General features: G+C 35.8%; 1 protein-coding gene across 2 annotated transcripts in view; it reads right to left on the bottom strand.

Moving 5' to 3' along the window:
- Window positions 1-3,435: 3,435 nt before the first annotated feature.
- Window positions 3,436-24,784, bottom strand: part of LOC138322632 (cytochrome c oxidase assembly protein ctaG-like) — a 66,434-nt gene continuing 45,085 nt past the window's right edge. For both annotated transcript variants that reach the window (XM_069266623.1, XM_069266622.1), the window contains exon 6: window positions 3,436-3,968. In XM_069266623.1, coding sequence (XP_069122724.1) covers window positions 3,816-3,968 — 153 coding nt within the window. In that variant the 3' untranslated portion in view covers window positions 3,436-3,815. The remainder of the gene's footprint in view (window positions 3,969-24,784) is intronic.

Raw genomic sequence — 24,784 nt, 5'->3', positions numbered from 1 at the left:
CCTTAGGTTTTGACTTTTATGTGGTATCTTTGTTAATTTGCTGATGCCTCTGTTTTGACTATTTTCGGTATGTTTAATTCGTCCTTTGTTCTGTAATCCTCTTGGTTATAATCCTGTTTACAAATCCCTCGTGAGTCTAGTGGGACAATGATAGTTCACACAACATATAAATGGAAGAGGCACTTAGCTGTAGGATGGTGACAGGTATTTTATTGTCTCTAACACCGACTGTGTACTTGGAGGTAAAACAGATGTTTATCTGTCGCATCCCTTCATCATCTAGGTCCTTTATAATGGGTCGGATCGATTGACCTCTGATTACTCAGAATCACTTACAGTCTGATTGTAATCTTCTGTTCCGTTTTGTCATCATTATGTCAGTGAACAATTATCAATAAACTCGCAATATCTTCTTAAAACAAAGCCAACCGTCGTAACCAATGTAGTCCACTCAGACAGTTGAGTATATTGTGTGTCATACTGTCATTTGTTACCGAATACCACGCTATTATCAATTCTCCATTAACAAAACAGCGAAAGTAGTCTTATCAACAAAGAGGTAATCTGGTACCATTTCTGTAATTTTAGAAATGTCATACTACCATATGAATATTTCGCCTAGATATTGAAATCGAGTTTAAACAAAGGATCAATGCCCTCTCCTATTAAAATGAAGGCACCAATGTTGTGCCTGTTTCTTTGTAAGTTAGTTGGCCACCAGCACGTGCTGTTGTTATTGTTTACTGATAAATTCCACTTAATCAGAACAAGTAGATTCCAGACAATGATGTATTGGTTTTGATAACCACGTGACAATCATCCTCAACGCCTGGCAGAGAGAAAATGGTTACAATGTAAAAGCACCGTGATAACTAGATCACGGCACCCGCTCAGTAGTTACGACAAGGGGTAGTCTAACGGGCAGCGACTTCAGGAAGTATCCGTATACCAAAGTTTGCCTGGTCCATTCCCGAGGTCTAGACCAGAAAATGATGGAATCGTCTATTAAAACCAAAACACACCTCACCAGTTACATAGATAGGGAAGTCTTGATGGGTTTATTGACAAAACAACTACAGATAAAGAGTGTGGCACGTGCAGAAGCTAGTATCTTCTTTCCTCATCCGTCGGATTGTTTAATCAACTACACCAATATTTAAAGCCATTTCCACATTTCGTCCTTATCAGATGAAACTAAAAACGGCCGGGATCATTTTACTCACGTTATCGGACGATGTTTCTCTTTGATTCAGGAACTAATATTTCAATCTTTATAAGCGGTCACCCATATCGTTTAAAAATCATTGAGCCGCTAAATAAGAAAACTTCGTGCTTCCGATTCTATAAAATGCGTGGACATATTTCTTAACACATCGCCTACAAATCTGACGTACAAACTATCCCGACTATTCTTGACGATTCGTCACATTTTCATGGTCATTATATATTGGTACAATTTCTGTCGCGTTCCTCGTTTTTAAAGCGATTTCAATGATACCGTGACTTTTCATTCCCATTATTGATGATTTACAAATGAATGAATCAAAACAGCAACAAGTGATTACACATCCCTTTTTTCGAGCAACAAACATAATCAGCTAAATAAATAAATTACCACTCGGTAATTTAAAACATCAAAGGTAATTACATGATAATGAACTTGATCTTAATAACGATGAATAATTTATAGGGACAAAGCCACTACTGCACATCTGTTGATGTCTAATCACCTGTCGATCGTAATCCATTATATCATTGTCAAGACATTGATTGACATCATGACTCACACAACCGTACAAGGCCTTCATACCTTCATTGATTAGGAAATGGTACACTGGTTGTAGAGTTTATAGTCCTTCAGATATACCCAGTGATAGCATCTGTTTCACCTGTTGTGATCTTGTAATGACTTTAAATGTGAAAATTATAAATAACAATATTCTCGAGTTTGCAATGTTTCTGTTATATAACAGTCTGTTTTGCGACCGTGTCGTAATTGTAGGTATTTGGTACTCGTACATGTATGTATCCAAATAATTCAGACAGACGAAAACGGAAGTCGGCGAGACATTATAACTATAAAGTCAAACATAGGATTGACGGATGAGGACAGTAGGGATTGTGTGGTTACTACCACGGAGAATTAGGTATACCAACCCAAGTGTCCAGTAATTCTAGATCTGCCCCGGTCGTTGTGTTACGATTTCCGTTAGGCGTGACAATGGTCAAGAGGGGTTTTTCGTCCTGTGGGTTCATGTCTCTATCAGTATTGATGATAATCAGCAATATAACTCAATATCTACTGTCCTGTCAGGAAGGAAGATATAAAACCTAATGATTCATATGCAATAATAAAAGTATCAATATGGTGACAGCACGTGTGACTCAAGCGCGTCACAATATATGGCGCTATTATGTCATCGGATAAGTTTTTTGCGGTAAAAATTATATATCCCTATAATTATTGCAAGATATTGCCTTTCCAAACCTCAAAGTGCCAGCCAAACTGTCTTTAATACGCAAATTTGTTTTTCATAGATTTTTCAGTTTTATCTCTCCGTTTTCAAAGCTCATTTCCCATCAGGTCGAAGACCATTTATTTTGAAGAGATTTTCATGGGGACGCCTTAACATTGAAATTAAAGACAGTTCTTTTTCGATGTGCCATTGGCTCCAGTTTACAAGGTTCTATCAGAAGGTCACCCGACACCAGGATGGTCAAGTCTACATATTATTTGTAGAAGTCATATGTAGGTGGAATCTTTGTATGACTGTACCATGTGACTGTTTGTTTTATGTGTGTCTTGATAAAGGTACAAACTGCCTTGAAAACCTGACAATCTATTTAATCTACACAGTTAGGATAACAATTTTGTCCCACATTGATTAAAAGATCACCTTTGTCCAGTAAAACACTATAAGGTGATGTTGAGTTACCATGACAACACAAGTGACCAAGGACATTCCTGTGTGTTACTACACAGGAAGTGTTCCTCCTCAGTCAGCAGGCTGACGTCCTGTTGACAGGAAGTTCTATACAGTCTACTTCCGGTTGATAACTGTAACTGAATTGGTGTGTCTTTCCGGACGAATGTAAAAAAAACCATGATTATGATAACTCCTTTATGTGTGTACATGTACTTTTATTAAGACACTATATTTTTTAACAGAAAATTATAAGTAATGTACTCTCAATCAAAAGAAATGTGATTGGAATATTTTTATTTCTGTTTTGTTATCATTATTTTTGGAGTTTGGTCAATTAATACTTTTATTTAAAGCTTGTTTAGCATACTCTGTTAAGACATTCAATTTAAACAAAAATATTTCCCCTCAATTCCTCCCACCTCATCCAAGTAAACACACCATAAACAGAGTAGGAAAGGCACCTGCATTATGCATATGAAAATTCTTACAACAACTCTAACAGACAAAACACAACACCAATGTTTATTTATTTACAGAATCACAGAGAATACCATAAAGTTTATTTATTTACAGAATCACAGAGAATACCAATCTAATGTGGAACCTGACACTTTATATCAACAAAGATATCACAATACTGTTATATTTATATGTTATGAGAACTGTTCACCAAAGTCAATACTGTGATGTTCCAACTGACAGTAACAGTAATATCACACAATGATAACATGATTTCAGACACTTAAATACTATTGGACACCCTGTCTAGTTCCATTTCTTCCCAATCCAGACCAGAAGCCGTTAATCACTCGTCCAGAATACCTAGTGATGTGGACAGAAATCTCTGATACATTTAACACTATAAATACAAAGTCGGCTTGACCAGAGTCAAGATTTGTTAGAGTGAAATCCAGGTAAGGGTAGGTGGAGTCCGGGTTTGGCCTGGAAGAAGGTGTATGATAGTACAACATTGGTACAGTCCGCCAGGAACGCATCATCATGGAACTCCGGGTCTATATAGAAAAACACAGGCAGATCCACCTGGAATACACAGAAAACTTAGTTAGTGTTGAGTAAAAACAAAAGATTTACCAGGTATCGGTCAGAAAATATAGAAATAATGCAATCACTTTTTACTTTCAACAGAGGATAATAAATGAATTATACATAATTTCAGATATACCCGATATTTATTCATAATTTCAGATATACCCGATATTTATACATAATTTCAGATATACCCGGTATTTATACATAATTTCAGTCATACCTGGTATTTATACATAATTTCAGTTATACCCGATATTTATACATAATTTCAGTTTTTCTCGATATTTATACATAATTTCAGTCATACTCGATATTTATACATAATTTCAGTCATACCCGGTATTTATACATAATTTCAGTCATACCTGGTATTTATACATAATTTCAGATATACCCGGTATTTATACATAATTTCAGTTATACCTGATATTTATACATAATTTCAGTCATACTCGATATTTATACATAATTTCAGTCATACTCGATATTTATACATAATTTCAGTCATACCCGGTATTTATACATAATTTCAGTCATACCTGGTATTTATACATAATTTCAGTCATACTCGATATTTATACATAATTTCAGTTTTACTCGATATTTATACATAATTTCAGTCATACCCGGTATTTATACATAATTTCAGTCATACCTAGTATTTATACATAATTTCAGATATACTCGGTATTTATACATAATTTCAGTCATACCTGGTATTCATTCATAATTTCAGTTATACCCGATATTTATACATATAAATTTCAGTTATACCTGATATTTATACATAATTTCAGTTTTACTCGATATATATACATAATTTCAGTCATACCCGATATTTATACATAATTTCAGTCATACCCTCTATTTATACATAATTTTAGATATACCTGGTATTTATACATAATTTCAGTCATACCTTGTATTTATACATAATTTCAGTCATACCTGGTATTTTTACATAATTTCAGTTATACCCGATATTTATACATAATTTCAGTCATACCCGATATTTATACATAATTTCAGTTTTACTCGATATTTATACATAATTTCCGTCATACCCGATATTTATACATAATTTCAGTCATACCCGGTATTTATACATAATTTCAGTCATACTCGATATTTATACATAATTTCAGTTTTACTCGATATTTATACATAATATCAGTCATACCCGGTATTTATACATAATTTCAGTCATACCTGGTATTTATACATAATTTCAGTTTTACTCGATATTTATACATAATTTCAGTCATACCCGATATTTATACATAATTTCAGTCATACCCTCTATTTATACATAATTTTAGATATACCCGGTATTTATACATAATTTCAGTCATACCTTGTATTTATACATAATTTCAGTCATACCTGGTATTTATACATAATTTCAGTTATACCCGATATTTATACATAATTTCAGTTATACCAGATATTTATACATAATTTCAGTCATACCCGATATTTATACATAATTTTAGTTATACCCGATATTTATACATAATTTCAGTTATACCCGATATTTATATTTCAGTCATACCCAGTATTTATGTTTGAACAATTATGATCATAACCTCACAGAACAACTACAATGGTACCACATTCAAAAGGTGTTGTCAGAGTTTTAAGGATTTATAATGTGTCTCATGAGTGTACAGGTTCTGTACTCAACATCACCACAGACTCACAGACTGATACAGAGAGGCACAGTAGATGGGAAAGACAAGAAACATAGAGACCAAAAATGAAATAGGAACCAGTCATTGAATCCATTGATACATCATACTAGATATCATTACTTCCCTAGGGCTTTGTTTCAACACTGTCTATGTAGGTAACTGGGGCTATCTATAAGTACACTGTACTAGTCTGGGAGTTGAAATCCATGTTCAAAAGAAAAATGTTTTGTTTTCAAAGAAATCTGAAATGAAAATTGGCTATACTGCTACATATCCTTTTTGTTTAAGACTTTATGACAAAGTCTAATAAATAACCATCAGGAATGACAGAGTAGTTGAAATGAATATTGAATCTTGTGAAAATTCACCATGAGTCTCGCACACGATGAATTTTCCATGGTGATTTATTATAAAATCTTTGCTGTTTCTGTGAGTGGGGTGGTTTGTGTTATCGGAGTATGACTCACTACACCGACTCCCCAGTCAAATTAAACCCCAGAAATCAGCAGGTTCAGCAGACTTCCTTCTTTTCTGCGGAATGATAGTCATTCTACCATTCCTTCAACATTTCAACCCAAAACTAGAAAAAATGGACGATGAATCATTATAAAAAGCTTAGTCACAGAGCAAGGATAAGCATTCACACATGTACTGTAAAAAAATTCGTACCAATATGTACCTAAGGGGCAGACCCTACTAATGGAAAGGGCTATGACTTAACAACTGTTACAGACAAATTCCTAGGTTTTTGTGACAGTTTGCATTTTTCCATGTTAAAGGCAGCCTCGCTATACTTGTATGTTTCAAACCATGCTGCAATTCTTATCACATAAGGCTGAAGAAAACATCGGATCATTTTAGCTGCACTCAAAGACGTAAAAAACAAATAAACATCTGCAAGATTCAGAATGTAAACCTTGATGACATAATTGGATACAATGCAGGGGCAGTGTGTAAAAGATGAACTAGCATTCACATTTCCATTAATAAATGAAAGGAATTACAGAACATAGGCACAAAGTAAACTATGTCCTAGCTATGGTCTCACTGCTCCAAACTTCACACAACCGAAAAAAATAATCATGATTGATATAATTCACCAGCATCACTTCTAAAAAAACCTTTTTTTTTTCAATATTTATTTCATCATGTTTAACTGTGACTCAGTGAACATTAAATGAGGGTTAAAACTGAACCACAGTTTTTATAGCATTTACTGTCCCTTGTGTGTCTGTTTACTGTGAGCAGCTGAGGTCATATAGAGGTCAGATTTCACTGTTGCAGCTGGTGGCTACCTCAGTATAAAACTAACAGGGGAGAACATGCCATAGTGAGAAAATGGTGAAATGTGCTCTGCTACTAACAATAGGTAGCCAGAGCAGCACAGCTTTTCTATTTCTCTGTTTCCAATAAAATCACTATGATAATAAAGATCAGTTTTGATTCATGCCCTTCAGATATTGACATGAGGCTATGGCCCTCAAACATAAAGTTATAACATTAAATAAGATTGACACAATTTATTCCATGTAGAGCTTTGAAGTTAAACTAAGCAGCTAGTCCACAGTTTCTATAACACCCTTTAATTGGAACTGACATTAACAGCGTTGTAAGTTAAAACCTTGGTAAGGGAAAAAAGGAGTCTGGCAGATAAAGTTAAAAACACTAGAATATTTACGTAACTAGTTCTGAAATAAAATCAGGAAACTTCAAAATAAAACGTCCTGACTAAAAACATCGGTACTGGAACCTGGCCGATAAAGTTTGGCTAATCACCTAAGGATGTATCAAAACAGAACCAGAATATATCAAACATCCCGTGTAAAAACATCAAAAACATTTCTATAAATGTAAACTTGCATCCTTACACCTGGCCAGAATACACACAATATTTAAATCCATCTTATTTAACTTTAACTACAGAAACTTGTAGATAGTGTAAAATAATTGAAGTTGTATCGCTGGAATTTTCACCACTCAGAAACCGGATCTTTTTATGTGCTGCCCTACAAATACTTCATTATAGCAGATATCAGATCACCTTCTGACTAGTGACCAAAATACTTATATGGAGGTGATCGAGGTAGTGTATAATAACAAGGTTCAAAATGGACCTTTAGTGTGCCATCCTGAGGTCAAAATACTATCTTATGAGAAAGCTAGGAGAGTGTCACCACTAAATCTGTTATTCAGGACTGAAGAGTTCGAAGTTCATCATTTAAAAAAGGCAGATCCCACGCTCCTTTCCATTCTCCCTGAGTGTCACATCACACATGAGTGACCGTCCTCGAGAAGATGTCCTAAATACCTCTCAAATTGGAGACAATTATCACCTCTCTGAATCGTGTTTACCCTTGTATATAGGGGCAGTAAACTGGAACAGCTCTTTGAAAACATAAACAATTCAGTCAAGATAAACAGACTAAAAATAACAAATATAACTTTAATCAGTGACTTGTTTCCTTGATGTGACCAGCCGTGACTGTTCCAAAGGTCTGATTTGTTACTATATATGTAATGTACATACTTTATCTAGTACATTACACTGTACACTGATTGTGTTTTGAGAAACTGGGTGAATTTGAGATCCCATCCTATTTATGGACTGTGAAAACTGAATCACTAAGATTGTGTTACACATTCTAAATAAATGTTGGAGATTGTATAAAGGCTAGTTAACTCAGTGGTCACATATGTTTCCTTCCACTTGGCACGGAACTCTCCTGTTCCCAGAGGTGGAATGAAGCAGTGGGATACCCCTCCTTAATGGAGTATATTAAATAAGGACAACTTATGGAAAGTGTTTAACAACATGTTCTCTACTTCAGATCCCTAACAGATAGCAATCTTAAACGCTCTATATCTAATAACAACATGTCAAAATATTTTATCTGGGGTACAGGGAGAGTTGGTGTTCAGAGCTGACATGTTCTGTAACAGGGTATCACACAAATACTACAGTGTCTAATGTTGACCTTGAGGTTCAGTTTGACCTTGATCATGTCAACACCTGTAGTAAAACATGAATGATACAGACTTTGATGATACAAATGGACAGTGAGATTGAAGGTGTGTGGCCCCGACAGGTGTGATAATGACCTCTAGGGCCCCTCCCAGTAGAAAACCTGACAAAGAATGAGTCTATTGATAGAGCGCAGTTATATAGGTTATAGGATAAAGGAGAAATCTTGTAAAACCTCATTTCTCTATCCCAACGACCAATAATACCCTCCCCTTCAAAACCCCTCCATATCATGTAAATGTCATGGCCCCCTAAAATTTACACTGTGGAGAATCCAGAACTCTACAGGTACAGAAAACATTGTCCTTGTTGATAAGGTCTGTGATTGTTAACTATTAACTTAAATCTTAACTCTCCTTTCACTACCACAAATTAAATCATATTAACGTTTAAACCACTGAAAACAAGAATCAATCAATTTTCCAGAAGAATGTTATCGATAATATCCATCTAAACACATAGTGGACAATACATTTCTTCAGCTGAACACGTACAACCCAAAACACGCACACCAACGAACGGTATTCACGCTAAATACAACTTTAAGTATTTAATTTGTCCTTTGAGCCTACGTAGTTATCAAAAAAATAAAAGCTTAAAAATATGTCTAGTATAATGAAGGTTAATTCCCCATGGTATTTTTAGAATAATGTTTTATAATACAGCAGAGATAATTATATAATAAAAAGATCGTTTTCTACCCAAGAAAATGCCAAATGGAAAATTAAGAAGTGTGTGACTGAAAATGAAGCCTTTTGTACCCTATCCAAGTCGAAGCCAATTTAGACGGCACTTACAGCTGATAGTTATAGGGTAGATTAATAAGATGATATAGGATATACTTATACAGACTTGTTATTGGTTGTGTCGTCACACCTTCACACTATATAAAAAGGTTCAAAAGATGCTCCACCACTGACAAATGGTATTTTTCACTATCAAAAACAGGAACAGACGATTTAGTATTTTTCTTCAGTTACAAAAGTTACTTACTTTACACCATTACCACAATTGAAAAGTTTGAGCTTCTAATTTTACTTCAAGTTGAAAATATGAAAAATAATTAATTGCATCCCCAAAAAAATCAGTAGCACCATACCCTATATGGAATGAAGTAATTATTGCGCATGCACCAAAGGTGAAATAAATTATTTCATGTCATTTTTTTTGTTAATTAGGCATATATATGCACGGTTAAACACCAATTATTGTTCAAATAATAAATATCATTCATGCTCTGGCGGAGGTGGAGCATCTTTAAAGAAGGAACTGCAAAGCAAATGTGTACATTTATACATTATAGGATCTGAAAAAAGTGTTCATCTCATAAAATCTCATGAAATGAACACAAATTTAAGATACTGTTAATCACATAACTACATCCATCTACATTTAGAAGAACTAAATGTCAAAATGGATTGCAAAAATCCAGCAGATTGAAATATTGTCATGACGTCCTCGGATCATTGTCATGTCAGTGACCTTGAGACATGACATCACAATTGATTTCCAGCCAATGAAAATCGTTCCAGGTAATTAAAACTAGTGTTATATGCAAAAATATTACATTGGCTACCGGTAAATTACTGGATAACAGGCAGATTATATGATAAAATACATAGTATATTGTGAATTTTGAAGGAAACTTTTATCTAAAACATTTATAATACAAATTTATATTTGGTAGTGAAGACAATGAGGTATAAAACAGAAACCTCTGTACCACCAGTATACAGTGTCCTGCTGTATATCTATAATTGGCCAACACTAAAACAATTTCAGGGTTAGTAACAGCTGGTAAGTTTTATCTACACCTGTCTCTGATAACACCAGACCCTCAAAATCCTCTAAAGTCAAACCTCTAGAACAACCCCTCTCTGTACAACAAAAACAATTTGTCAAACAGTCGATTTCAGCACAATATACTCTACCATATCAGATCCACTCTAGTTATTTATCATACTAAGAGCTGCTGGTACCAAAGGCAGCCGAAAATTTGTGAAGGAGACATTTATACTGTTTGAAGTTTACAAGAAGTTGGTTTTACAAAAAGAGTTTTTGATAATTTTATCAAAGAGGGGTTTTATGAATTTTTTTTTTTATAGTTTTTCATATATATAAACTGTAATTATGCAAGTGGTCCAGATTTTTGTGTTGTATCACTCATAAGTGGTAAACAGTCTTGTCTGCTAACTTCCAATCAGTAAAAACAAACCAGCTACAGGTTATATCTATACAGGATATTAATCTTCTTACAAAATTATTTTTATGCTGTTTTCCCAAGCATTATCCTGCAAGGTCCAATATTCTTACATTTTCCAACAATGAATCAAACTAATTATGTCATCTCCAGAAACTACATCACATTCGTTGATGTCCCCATGAGAAAGCATTTCTCTCTATAAACATGAGTATTATGGCCACCATCTCACCTATCACCGCTACCATCGCTGCTTGACTTCAGTTTACGTAATACACAGACGTGAGTGAAAGTGACACCACAAGCCAAGGTGGAAATAGCCCAAGGCTGCTAATTAGGGCCACTTGGGTGTTGGTCAGGGGGTCAGGGAGTGGTTACTCTCGTGCTAAAATTAACCTAGCATGTACACAAATGTGGCAACGAAAATAAAACGGAGGGGGTTATAGAAATCGGGAATTTAGACTCTCCTGCCGGGAGACAATAAAAGGCTTTAAAATACGGGAGGTTTTGTCTCACGCCGGGAGGTATGGCATGTATGTATGTTATATACTACAGTAGTACTGTCTGATGATGACAATTTGTACAAACATGTGTGGTAGGAGGGTTACACCTGTACTATGTTATATACTACAGAAGTACTGTCTGATGACGACAATTTGTACAAACATGTGTGGTAGGAGGGTTACACCTGTGCTATGTTATATACCTACTACAGTAGTACTGTCTGATGATGACAATTTGTACAAACATGTGTGGTAGGAGGGTTACACCTGTACTATGTTATATACTACAGTAGTACTGTCTGATGACGACAATTTGTACAAACATGTGTGGTAGGAGGGTTACACCTGTACTATGTTATATACTACAGTAGTACTGTCTGATGACGACAATTTGTACAAACATGTGTGGTAGGAGGGTTACACCTGTACTATGTTATATACTACACCAGTACTGTCTGATGACGACAATTTGTACAAACATGTGTGGTAGGAGGGTTACACCTGTACTATGCTATATACTACAGTAGTACTGTCTGATGACGACAATTTGTACAAACATGTTTGGTAGGAGGGTAACATCTGTACTAAGTATGTACTACAGTATTTCTGTGCCATGACGACAACTTGTACAAACATGTGTGATAAGAGGGTTACATCTGATTTATGTGTTATAGATCATCAAATAGTCTGTAAGACCCAAACTGATTCATAAAACACATCTGTTTCTCGACACTTACAAAATATTGGCCCAAGTATCCAAGCATGTTTAGCCAACAACTCAGGGCGTGAGCTTTATCAAGGATGTGGCAGACGTTACCTCACAACGTAACATCACTTCAAGTAAATGCATTTCCAATTTAGATTTCTCCAAATTCAAGAAAAGGAGCCAATTATCTAAAAGTTATAAGATAGTGTTTGGATATCAAACATATGTTTGAAGTAAATGATCTGTTGAAAGTTCCTTTTTAAATACAGATAATTTGTGTGTAGTGTATCATTTAATAAGACTAGTTGTTGATAAGATTTTCTCAACAGAATTCTAATACAATGTACTTATCAGCTTATCTCCCTCTAGTTTGACAATTAAAATCGGATATGTAACAGAAAAAAAAATGATCAAGCCTAGTGAGGAGTCTTATAGAGCCTGGTTCCGTCAAGGGGAGTTTACTTATGAGATATCTTCAAACAGCATAACACAAATAAATAGAAGTGAACATTTTCCCAGTGCTGATCTCATCTACTTGATTTTTTTGTGACATAAATGCAATTAAGAAATTTAAATCTAATATACATGAATCCTTGGTATCGATTGATCAAATTATTGCTATTTAAATGTATGTTTATATGACAGATTTTTGACATTGATAAGAATCCTCTGTGTATCCTGTACAGATACAAATATTATAGGGAGAGAAAACCTGCTACATCATTGTATATAACAGCTACACTAACCGTCCACAGACGAGGATTGGCATTAATCCTAATTACACAGCTCAGTATAACATTTATGTAACTTTAAGTTCAGTCTTCACACACAACATTGTGTTGGAAATCTGATAAAACCTGTATGATTCTGAACATGGGCTACATGTAAATAACACGATGCAATTCTACCTGTTTACAGGTAAAATAACCCGTGTGATTCTGAACACAGGGTTACATGTAAATAACACGATGCAATTCTACCTGTTTACAGGTAAAATAACCCGTGTGATTCTGAACACAGGGTTACATGTAAATAACACGATGCAATTCTACCTGTTTACAGGTAAAATAACCTGTGTAATTCTGAACACAGGGTTACATGTAAATAACACGATGCAATTCTACCTGTTTACAGGTAAAATAACCCGTGTGATTCTGAACACAGGGTTAACTTACATGTAAATAACACGATGCAAATCTACCTGTTTACAGGTAAAATAACCCGTGTGATTCTGAACACAGGGTTACATGTAAATAACACGATGCAATTCTACCTGTTTACAGGTAAAATAACCTGTATAATTCTGAACACAGGGTTACATGTAAATAACACGATGCAATTCTACCTGTTTACAGGTAAAATAACCTGTATAATTCTGAACACAGGGTTAACTTACATGTAAATAACACGATGCAAATCTACCTGTTTACAGGTAAAATAACCTGTGTGATTCTGAACACAGGGTTACATGTAAATAACACGATGGCAATTCTACCTGTTTACAGGTAAAATAACCTGTGTAATTCTGAACACAGGGTTACATGTAAATAACACGATGCAATTCTACCTGTTTACAGGTAAAATAACCTGTGTGATTCTGAACACAGGGTTAACTTACATGTAAATAACACGATGCAATTCTACCTGTTTACAGGTAAAATAACCCGTGTGATTCTGAACACAGGGTTACATGTAAATAACACGATGCAATTCTACCTGTTTACAGGTAAAATAACCCGTGTGATTCTGAACACAGGGTTACATGTAAATAACACGATGCAATTCTACCTGTTTACAGGTAAAATAACCTGTGTGATTCTGAACACAGGGTTAACTTACATGTAAATAACACGATGCAATTCTACCTGTTTACAGGAAAAATAACCTGTGTGATTCTGAACACAGGGTTACATGTAAATAACACGATGCAATTCTACCTGTTTACAGGTAAAATAACCTGTGTGATTCTGAACACAGGGTTAACTTACATGTAAATAACACGATGCAATTCTACCTGTTTACAGGTAAAATAACCTGTGTGATTCTGAACACAGGGTTACATGTAAATAACACGATGCAATTCTACCTGTTTACAGGTAAAATAACCCGTGTGATTCTGAACACAGGGTTAACTTACATGTAAATAACACGATGCAATTCTACCTGTTTACAGGAAAAATAACCTGTGTGATTCTGAACACAGGGTTACATGTAAATAACACGATGCAATTCTACCTGTTTACAGGTAAAATAACCTGTGTGATTCTGAACACAGGGTTAACTTACATGTAAATAACACGATGCAATTCTACCTGTTTACAGGTAAAATAACCTGTATAATTCTGAACACAGGGTTACATGTAAATAACACGATGCAATTCTACCTGTTTACAGGTAAAATAACCTGTGTGATTCTGAACACAGGGTTACATGTAAATAACACGATGCAATTCTACCTGTTTACAGGTAAAATAACCTGTGTAATTCTGAACACAGGGTTACATGTAAATAACACGATGCAATTCTACCTGTTTACAGGTAAAATAACCCGTGTGATTCTGAACACAGGGTTACATGTAAATAACACGATGCAATTCTACCTGTTTACAGGTAAAATAACCTGTGTGATTCTGAACACAGGGTTACATGTAAATAACACGATGCAATTCTACCTGTTTACAGGTAAAATAACCTGTGTGATTCTGAACACAGGGTTACATGTAAATAACACGATGCAATTCTACCTGTTTACAGGTAAAATAACCTGTGTGATTCTGAACACAGGGTTAACTTACATGTAAATAACACGATGCAATTCTACCTGTTTACAGGTAAAATAACCTGTGTGATTCTGAACACAGGGTTACATGTAAATAACACGATGCAATTCTACCTGTTTACAGGTAAAATAACCTGTGTGATTCTGAACACAGGGTTAACTTACATGTAAATAACACGATGCAATTCTACCTGTTTACAGGTAAAATAACCTGTGTGATTCTGAACACAGGGTTACATGTAAATAACACGATGCAATTCTACCTGTTTACAGGTAAAATAACCTGTGTGATTCTGAACGCAGGGTTACATGTAAATAACACGATGCAATTCTACCTGTTTACAGGTAAAATAACCCGTGTGATTCTGAACACAGGGTTACATATAAAAATAACACGATGCAATTCTACCTGTTTACAGGTAAAATAACCCGTGTGATTCTGAACACACAGGGTTACATGTAAATAACACGATGCAATTCTACCTGTTTACAGGTAAAATAACCCGTGTGATTCTGAACACAGGGTTACATGTAAATAACACGATGCAATTCTACCTGTTTACAGGTAAAATAACCCGTGTGATTCTGAACACAGGGTTACATGTAAATAACACGATGCAATTCTACCTGTTTACAGGTAAAATAACCCGTGTGATTCTGAACACAGGGTTACATGTAAATAACACGATGCAATTCTACCTGTTTACAGGTAAAATAACCCGTGTAATTCTGAACACAGGGTTACATGTAAATAACACGATGCAATTCTACCTGTTTACAGGTAAAATAACCCGTGTGATTCTGAACACAGGGTTACATGTAAATAACACGATGCAATTCTACCTGTTTACAGGTAAAATAACCCGTGTGATTCTGAACACAGGGTTACATGTAAATAACACGATGCAATTCTACCTGTTTACAGGTAAAATAACCCGTGTGATTCTGAACACAGGGTTACATGTAAATAACACGATGCAATTCTACCTGTTTACAGGTAAAATAACCCGTGTAATTCTGAACACAGGGTTACCAGGGTTCTCACTAAGTTTTTTAATAGAAGGTTGAAAATTGATAATAGGTGGTTTGGGGCCACAGGCCCTTGTGGTGACCAATATTTATTTCTGACAAAAATAGCCGGTTGTTAATAAGGAAATAAACGGCTGTTTTTGCCGGCAACCGGCTTTTAAAAAGAACCCTGGTTACATGTAAATAACACGATGCAATTCTACCTGTTTACAGGTAAAATAACCTGTGTAATTCTGAACACAGGGTTACATGTAAATAACACGATGCAATTCTACCTGTTTACAGGAAAAATAACCCGTGTGATTCTGAACACAGGGTTACATGTAAATAACACGATGCAATTCTACCTGTTTACAGGAAAAATAACCCGTGTGATTCTGAACACAGGGTTACATGTAAATAACACGATGCAATTCTACCTGTTTACAGGAAAAATAACCCGTGTGATTCTGAACACGGGGTTACATGTAAATAACACGATGCAATTCTACCTGTTTACAGGTAAAATAACCCGTGTGATTCTGAACACAGGGTTACATGTAAATAACACGATGCAATTCTACCTGTTTACAGGTAAAATAACCCGTGTGATTCTGAACACAGGGTTACATGTAAATAACACGATGCAATTCTACCTGTTTACAGGAAAAATAACCCGTGTGATTCTGAACACAGGGTTAACTTACATGTAAATAACACGATGCAATTCTACCTGTTTACAGGTAAAATAACCTGTGTAATTCTGAACACAGGGTTACATGTAAATAACACGATGCAATTCTACCTGTTTACAGGTAAAATAACCTGTGTGATTCTGAACACAGGGTTAACTTACATGTAAATAACACGATGCAATTCTACCTGTTTACAGGTAAAATAACCCGTGTGATTCTGAACACAGGGTTACATGTAAATAACACGATGCAATTCTACCTGTTTACAGGTAAAATAACCTGTGTGATTCTGAACACAGGGTTACATGTAAATAACACGATGCAATTCTACCTGTTTACAGGTAAAATAACCCGTGTGATTCTGAACACAGGGTTACATGTAAATAACACGATGCAATTCTACCTGTTTACAGGTAAAATAACCTGTGTGATTCTGAACACAGGGTTACATGTAAATAACACGATGCAATTCTACCTGTTTACAGGTAAAATAACCTGTGTGATTCTGAACACAGGGTTAACTTACATGTAAATAACACGATGCAATTCTACCTGTTTACAGGTAAAATAACCTGTGTGATTCTGAACACAGGGTTACATGTAAATAACACGATGCAATTCTACCTGTTTACAGGTAAAATAACCTGTGTAATTCTGAACACAGGGTTAACTTACATGTAAATAACACGATGCAATTCTACCTGTTTACAGGTAAAATAACCCGTGTGATTCTGAACACAGGGTTACATGTAAATAACACGATGCAATTCTACCTGTTTACAGGTAAAATAACCCGTGTAATTCTGAACACAGGGTTACATGTAAATAACACGATGCAATTCTACCTGTTTACAGGTAAAATAACCTGTGTGATTCTGAACACAGGGTTACATGTAAATAACACGATGCAATTCTACCTGTTTACAGGTAAAATAACCCGTGTGATTCTGAACACAGGGTTACATGTAAATAACACGATGCAATTCTACCTGTTTACAGGTAAAATAACCTGTGTGATTCTGAACACAGGGTTACATGTAAATAACACGATACAATTCTACCTGTTTACAGGTAAAATAACCCGTGTGATTCTGAACACAGGGTTACATGTAAATAACACGATGCAATTCTACCTGTTTACAGGTAAAATAACCTGCTTTCCAGAGATTTGAAATATCGTGTTAATGTTACAAGATACTCTTTCATACATTGACTCTAAATATAACTTACTTGATCATATTTTATAAAGTTAAGAAACTAGAAATACCTCATAATATACAAATGCCTCACCAGTATATGAAGTCAAATCAGTAGTCTAAGACGGTAAGAGACAGACCTGGGTATAAGGCTTCAAATATGTCCCCTTGAATACCCAATTCATTAAAGGGTTTCAAAAATACACATGTGTTCAACATCTTTTCAGTTGAGTCAGGTTTTGACATATCAAAAGCACATGTACCAGGACAGTTCTAGAGATGTCTAAAGAAAAAAGCCAGCTGTTTTACAATGTATCGAATATCTGTGTTAAAGTGGAGTACATTATGACAAAATCCTCACCATGGTAACATGTTATTGTGGGAGTCTGAGACATAAATGTTTGGTAAAGCTGGCATTGATGGCAGCTTCTACTAATTATATCTTCTGTCCTTAAATACGAGGAATGCCTAATACGGCACTGTCGGCAATCCTACAGAGACTAAAACATGGGAGCACAGGGGCCCCAGAGTCTTATCAATCTTAAATACAAGGAATGCCTAATACAGCACTGTGGGCCATCCTACAGACACTAAAACACGGGAGTGCAGGGGCCCCAGAGTCTAGTCTGTGACTACACTGTACATAATAGCCTACCAATGTCTACCCGAGTAGTCTATAGATTACAGTCAACAAATAACAGGGGCCTGTGTCTAACCAATATATTACAGTCATCCAATACCAGGGGCCTGTGTCTAGCCTATATACAACAGTCTACCAGTACCAGGGGCCTATGTCTAGTCTATATATTACAGTCTACCAATACCAGCGGCCTGTGTCTAGTCTATATATTACAGTCTACCAGTACCACGGGCTTGTGTCTAGTCTATATATTACAGTCTACCAATACCAGCGGCCTGTGTCTAGTCTATATATTACAGTCTACCAGTACCACGGGCTTGTGTCTAGTCTAAATATTAGTCTACCAGTACCAGCGGCCTGTGTCTAGTCTATATATTACAGTCTACCAGTACCACGGGCTTGTGTCTAGTCTAAATATTAGTCTACCAGTACCAGGGGCCAGTGTTTAGTATATATATTACAGTCAACCAATACCAGGGGCCTGTGTCTGGACTATATATTAGTCTACCAGTACCAGGGGCCTGTGTCTGGACTATATATTAGTCTACCAGTACCAGGGGCCTGTGTCTAGCCTATACATTACAGTCAACCAATACCAGGGGCCTGTGTGTCTAGCATATACATTACAGTCAACAAATACCAGGGGCCTGTGTTTAGTGTATATATTACAGTCTACCAGTACCAGGGGCCTGTGTTTAGTGTATATATTACAGTCTACCAGTACCAGGGACCTGTGTCTAGCCTATATATTACAGTCTACCAGTACCAGGGGCCTGTGTCTAACCTATATATTACAGTCTACCAGTACCAGGGGCCTGTGTGTCTAACCTATTCATTACAGTCAACCAATACCAGGGGACTGTGTTTAGTCTATATATTACAGTCTACCAGTACCAGGGGCCTGTGTTTAGTGTATATATTACAGTCTACCAGTACCAGGGACCTGTGTCTAGCCTATATATTACAGTCTACCAGTACCAGGGGCCTGTGTCTAACCTATATATTACAGTCTACCAGTACAAGGGGCCTGTGTGTCTAACCTATACATTACAGTCAACCAATACCAGGGGCTTGTGTTTTGTCTATATATTACAGTCTAATAGCACCAGGGGCCTGTGTTTAGTGTATATATTACAGTCTACCAGTACCAGGGGTCTGTGTCTAGTCTATATATTACATTCTATCAGTACCAGGGGCCTGTGTCTAGCCTATACATTACAGTCAACCAATACCATGGGCATGTGTCTGGACTATATATTACAGTCTACCAGTACCATGGGCCTGTGTCTGGACTATATATTACAGTCAACCAATACCATGGGCCTGTGTCTGGACTATATATTACAGTCTACCAATACCAGGGGACTGTGTTTAGTCTATATATAACAGTCTACCAGTACCAGGGGCCTGTGTCTAGCCTATACATTACAGTCAACCAATACCATGGGCCTGTGTCTGGACTATATATTACAGTCTACCAGTACCAGGGGCCTGTGTCTGGACTATATATTACAGTCAACCAATACCAGGGGACTGTGTTTAGTCTATATATTACAGTCTACCAGTACCAAGGGCCTATGTCTAGTCTATATATTACAGTCCACCAATACCAGGGGCCTGTGTCTAGTCTATATATTACAGTCTACCAGTACCATGGGCCTGTGTCTGAGCTATATAACAACAGGGGCCTGTGTCTGACCTTTATATCATAACCTACCAACAACAGGGGCCTGTGTCTGACTAACATAACATCAGAGACCCGTACAAATCTATATGTTAGTGATGAAGTGCTCCCAGCTTCTCAATGATGATTCAGCAATACTGGCATCATTCAGACATTCACTGAGATGAATTTTATTAACAATGCAAGAATGATTAAATTTTCTAGTCTGGAATACAAAATGATTAATGAGAAAATCATTGATAGAAGACTTGATTACACTTTAGAAATTACAAGTGGGCATGAGTCACAGGAAACCAAACCTTTGTTGACAAGGACACCAAACACAGCTACAGTGTAGTTTTACCTACTACACAAAAACAACTAATATACAATACTCAATGCTAAAACATAAATTATGTAATATGTCCGAGTTTCTAGGAAAAGGGTGGATGAGTGTCCAGATGATATGAGCATTTATGTGTGATGTAATCAGGGCACAGATAGTCTTTTATTAATATATATTTTTTTATCAATAGCTTTTAAAGTTAAAGATACTTTTAATGATAGTAGTATTATAATTCTATTAATAAACACAACTTTAGAACAATGAAGACCATTAAGTATAGATATATTTTCTAGTAGTCTTGTTACAGCCATTCAATGATTTTACACATCACATAAAATCTTACACTTAACAGTATTGTATAGCACACATTAAACACCAATCCTTTAATGAAATCAGAAGAAAAGCTTGTGTGTGTATGAGTACTTTATAAGTAAATAGGGAGCCAGCAATTTGTGCCAATCATATAGAAAATGAAAGTGACAAACTTAGGTGTTAAAATTACAGTAACTGACCGAGTGACTTAACAAATGACAGTAATCTTCTCCAAGTCAGATTACACAACAACGTGGAGACAACCTACAGCTCACATTAAAACTGTCAATTATCTACAGGCGTTAATTGTTTTCCTTGACAATGGATCGTAAATTGAATCATCTCACTACAGGTTCTGTACTTTCAATGCTTGATTATGGCGATGGCAGGTGAAATGTGAGAATTCTATATAGATTGACATTTAAATTGTTCCTTTATAACCAGTGTACACAAATTATACAAATTCTTGTTACTGGAATTCGATTAACATCATCTTGTCTGTCTCTTAATTCAGTTTGTGATTCAATCCCAATAATGTAATTTTCTTTATTTAGAATTGCCTTTTTATTTTGCTGAGTAAGTGATTCTCTGAGAAGATGTGAATACAGAAGCATATTGACATTTGTAGGTGTAGTATAATAACACTGTACTGGTGTGACCCCATGTGACATTTCACTATTTGTTTGACATTCAGCATCACAGTGCATGTAGGACAATTATCATGTACAGTTTGATACCAATTTATTACCTGATACTATGAATAATAGATAAAGATGTGTTTTCATTCTTGTTGCCTCAGCACACAAAAAGCAGAAAGGAGGAGAGGCAGGGTGTTGGATGTTGAGTAAATGATAAGTTTCTGAACACCCTCCCCCCCCCCCCCTCCATTCACCACCACCCCTCACTCACTTCACACTTTGTACAGGATCAAGGAAAAGTTCATACATGTTAGGAATTTCTCATTAGGGATGTGTTTAATTTGGTAAAGATTAGTGTTTAGGTGTCCTGTAATTAGAAATCTTTAATAATACACAGCACAAACACAAATAACCTTGATTACAAATTACAACAATTTCTGTTGGCTATGTAAAGGTCATCAGCACCAATACTGGCTGTGTGTGATAGCACTGTAAGTTGGTCAACACATGAATCATTACTGGTAGGAGATAAGTGACCAATTACCAGCCATCAGGACCCTGTCAAACCTGTGCCAGCCTGGACTGGACAGCTAACATAGACCAGTCATTGGTAGGATGACCTCAGAGCTGTTTTGTAGAACTCTGATGAAAGTTCTGAGGATTTGGTTACACTTTGTGTAGATTCCAGGGGAGAGAAAGTTGATAAGGCATCAGTAGGGTCATGTATCATTCCTCGGGAAATTCTGAACTTTGAAATCAAAAGTGTATATGAAGGATTCTTTATATATTTTATCATCTACAATCCCAGTTTTTTTATAAGTTATTTTAAGCGACCTATTTTTCTATATCCTTTCCAAACACTTGTGTTTTTCCTATGAGAACTGGTCTATATGCTATCCTTAATATGTTTATATTTCTATTGATAATGTTTAGTGCTGTGGAGATATCAGCTGCATTAATTGTCAACAAAGAAACTTAATTGAAGCGTCCTCCAAACCAAACATCAATAGCATCTCAAGTACTCTTGAAACCCATTTGACATACTTTTAAGATACTGGACATCAATAACAACAAGCTTGTGTATTTGCAATAGGCAACATCCAAAATATTTATATTTCCTCCTTTCATTTGATTCCATCTGATACATTCAGAACAGAAACATATTAGACACGGGGAAGTAGAAGGGGCAATGCCTATAAACCAGAGTTTGCCTGTTAACAAAGTCTCCAATCTCTATATATGTTTCTGATTCAGAAGCATGTTAGATTTTGGACTGATGACAGTATAAACTTGTTAATGACCAATACAGTATCACCCAACAGTGATGATTCATTGAGTGTACAGCACATCAAACCCTGCTGTGTATAATTAGTTAACCTTCTATACAAATCTATCAAAGATTGACCACTGCTGACCACTGCATGGTCATCCTGACAATGACCAGTGGAGGATGATTCAGAACACATGGTCTTTATTACTATATGGGGGTGCCATCATTGCTGACCAGACCATTACCTTGTCCACACTGGCTAAAATAAAATAAACACCCTCCCTGTATAATTGTACAGATACCAATAAATATCGTCACACCCCACTGAACAGTCCAGTCTCAGGGAACCCTTGGTAAAATATCTCCAAATCACACAGGTCTGAAGATAAAATAAATACCCAGACTTAAATAACTTAAAATAATCACTGAATAACTTAGGGTCCAAGTTTTAAAATAACTGTTAAAAGTAAGCACCAGGTTTCCATGGTAACAAACCATTATTGTTAGAGACTGGGGTAATCTAACAACTATATAATCCCTCATTTTTTTTTGCTATCACATCTAATCTGTCAATTAACTTTGGAAATGTTTAAAGACATTTTAATTATGCTATCATTAAAAACTAGATTACAGTATGTAAACTTGACATTTTAATTCTGATGTCATTAAGAACTAGATTACGGGTTAAAACCTTGATGTTAGATTTATATTTATTTTGACATTTTCAGTCATGTATAATTTATCCTGAAAAGGAAATTATCAAACTCAATTATTAGACTCACTGATAAAGTTAAATAGTTTACATAGATTGGTGAAATAAAACAGAGAGTCTGGGACACAGGTCAGGTCAGCCTTGTCATCTTATATAGATATTCATAATTACAATTTATTTCAACTCCAGGTAAATCATACATGTATGCATGTACAAGGCGAGAAATCCAAAAGTAAAAGAATTGTGCCCTATTTGGTTTAGTTTGATTAGTCCTATTAACAGCAAGTGTCATTTAAGGATGTGCCAAGTTCAGCAGGTGGAGGAAAGCCAGAGTACTTAGAGAAAAACCACTGACTTGTAGTCAGTACCTTGCAACTACCCACATAGGATCCAGGTCCAAACTTGCTACCCAGCGGTGGAGGGCTTGTTGTAATATGTTGGGATATCTGAACCACTAGGCTACCTTGGGCCCGAAGTGCTACGTTCCCTACCCATAGGAGCTCAGGAGAAACAAACCGGTATGAGCTGTATACAGTGATAAGCTGGTTGTAATCAGCAATATTAACAAAGCCAACAGATTAACAAGGATGTTGGTTTTGACCTTTCACAAACAATGAACATAAAGAATCAAGAAACAAAAATATTTAATTCCTACAACATCCAGTTGATGTAAAAGTTGAAGTAAAATTGACTTGTCGTGTATCTTATCCTTCCCTTCAATAAGAAAGCTACACTTTAAATCTGATTATGTCACTCCTGTTTAAGTGTCAGACTCCTGGTCTGTTTACATGGCTCCTGCTGATTGGAGTTATTTTTAATACATCCTGACAGCTATTTCACATTCAACCACAAAGTTTTTTTTTTAACTTTTTACAAATTTTAAACATGCTATCAAATCAGTGACACAGTGTAGTCTTTGTCTATATATGTGAACATTTCAGAGATTTTAGAGTTTTCCACATTCAATCAATGGACACATTCAATATCACCTCGTCTAGGTGTGAACCCAGGGACACAAGCATAAAGGGTGGGTCCTTTTATGTAAATTAATAATCATGATTTTACGCTGGCATCAGTAGTCAGAGCTGACCCTTGAAGTGAGAGAGTATGCAAAAAATAAACAATAAAAACAAACAACTTTCTGGTGTAAGTATTAGAACAGGTCTAGGTAGATAAATGTAGACAAATTGAAGCAGTATTAATTCATTAAAGGCCCACTTCCTTAACCGACCAAAATATAAAGGTTTCTTAAAATTATTAATAACATCAGAAATATATAGCAATAGTCTAAGATGAGGATACAATGCCATATATAGGCAAAATTTCCTGTAAAATATATGAAAAACAGCGGAGAGACATTTCGCTGTTTTGCCGTCTGGCGCAGTAATAGTCAACTACCGCCGGTATTTAGGACGACGGCGGGAAA

The sequence above is a fragment of the Argopecten irradians genome, chromosome 5 (assembly GCF_041381155.1).
Source record: "Argopecten irradians isolate NY chromosome 5, Ai_NY, whole genome shotgun sequence".
Classification (NCBI taxonomy): domain Eukaryota; kingdom Metazoa; phylum Mollusca; class Bivalvia; order Pectinida; family Pectinidae; genus Argopecten; species Argopecten irradians.
The sequence above is the reverse complement of the archived record's forward strand: the minus strand, read 5'-3'. Positions and strand labels throughout refer to the sequence as shown.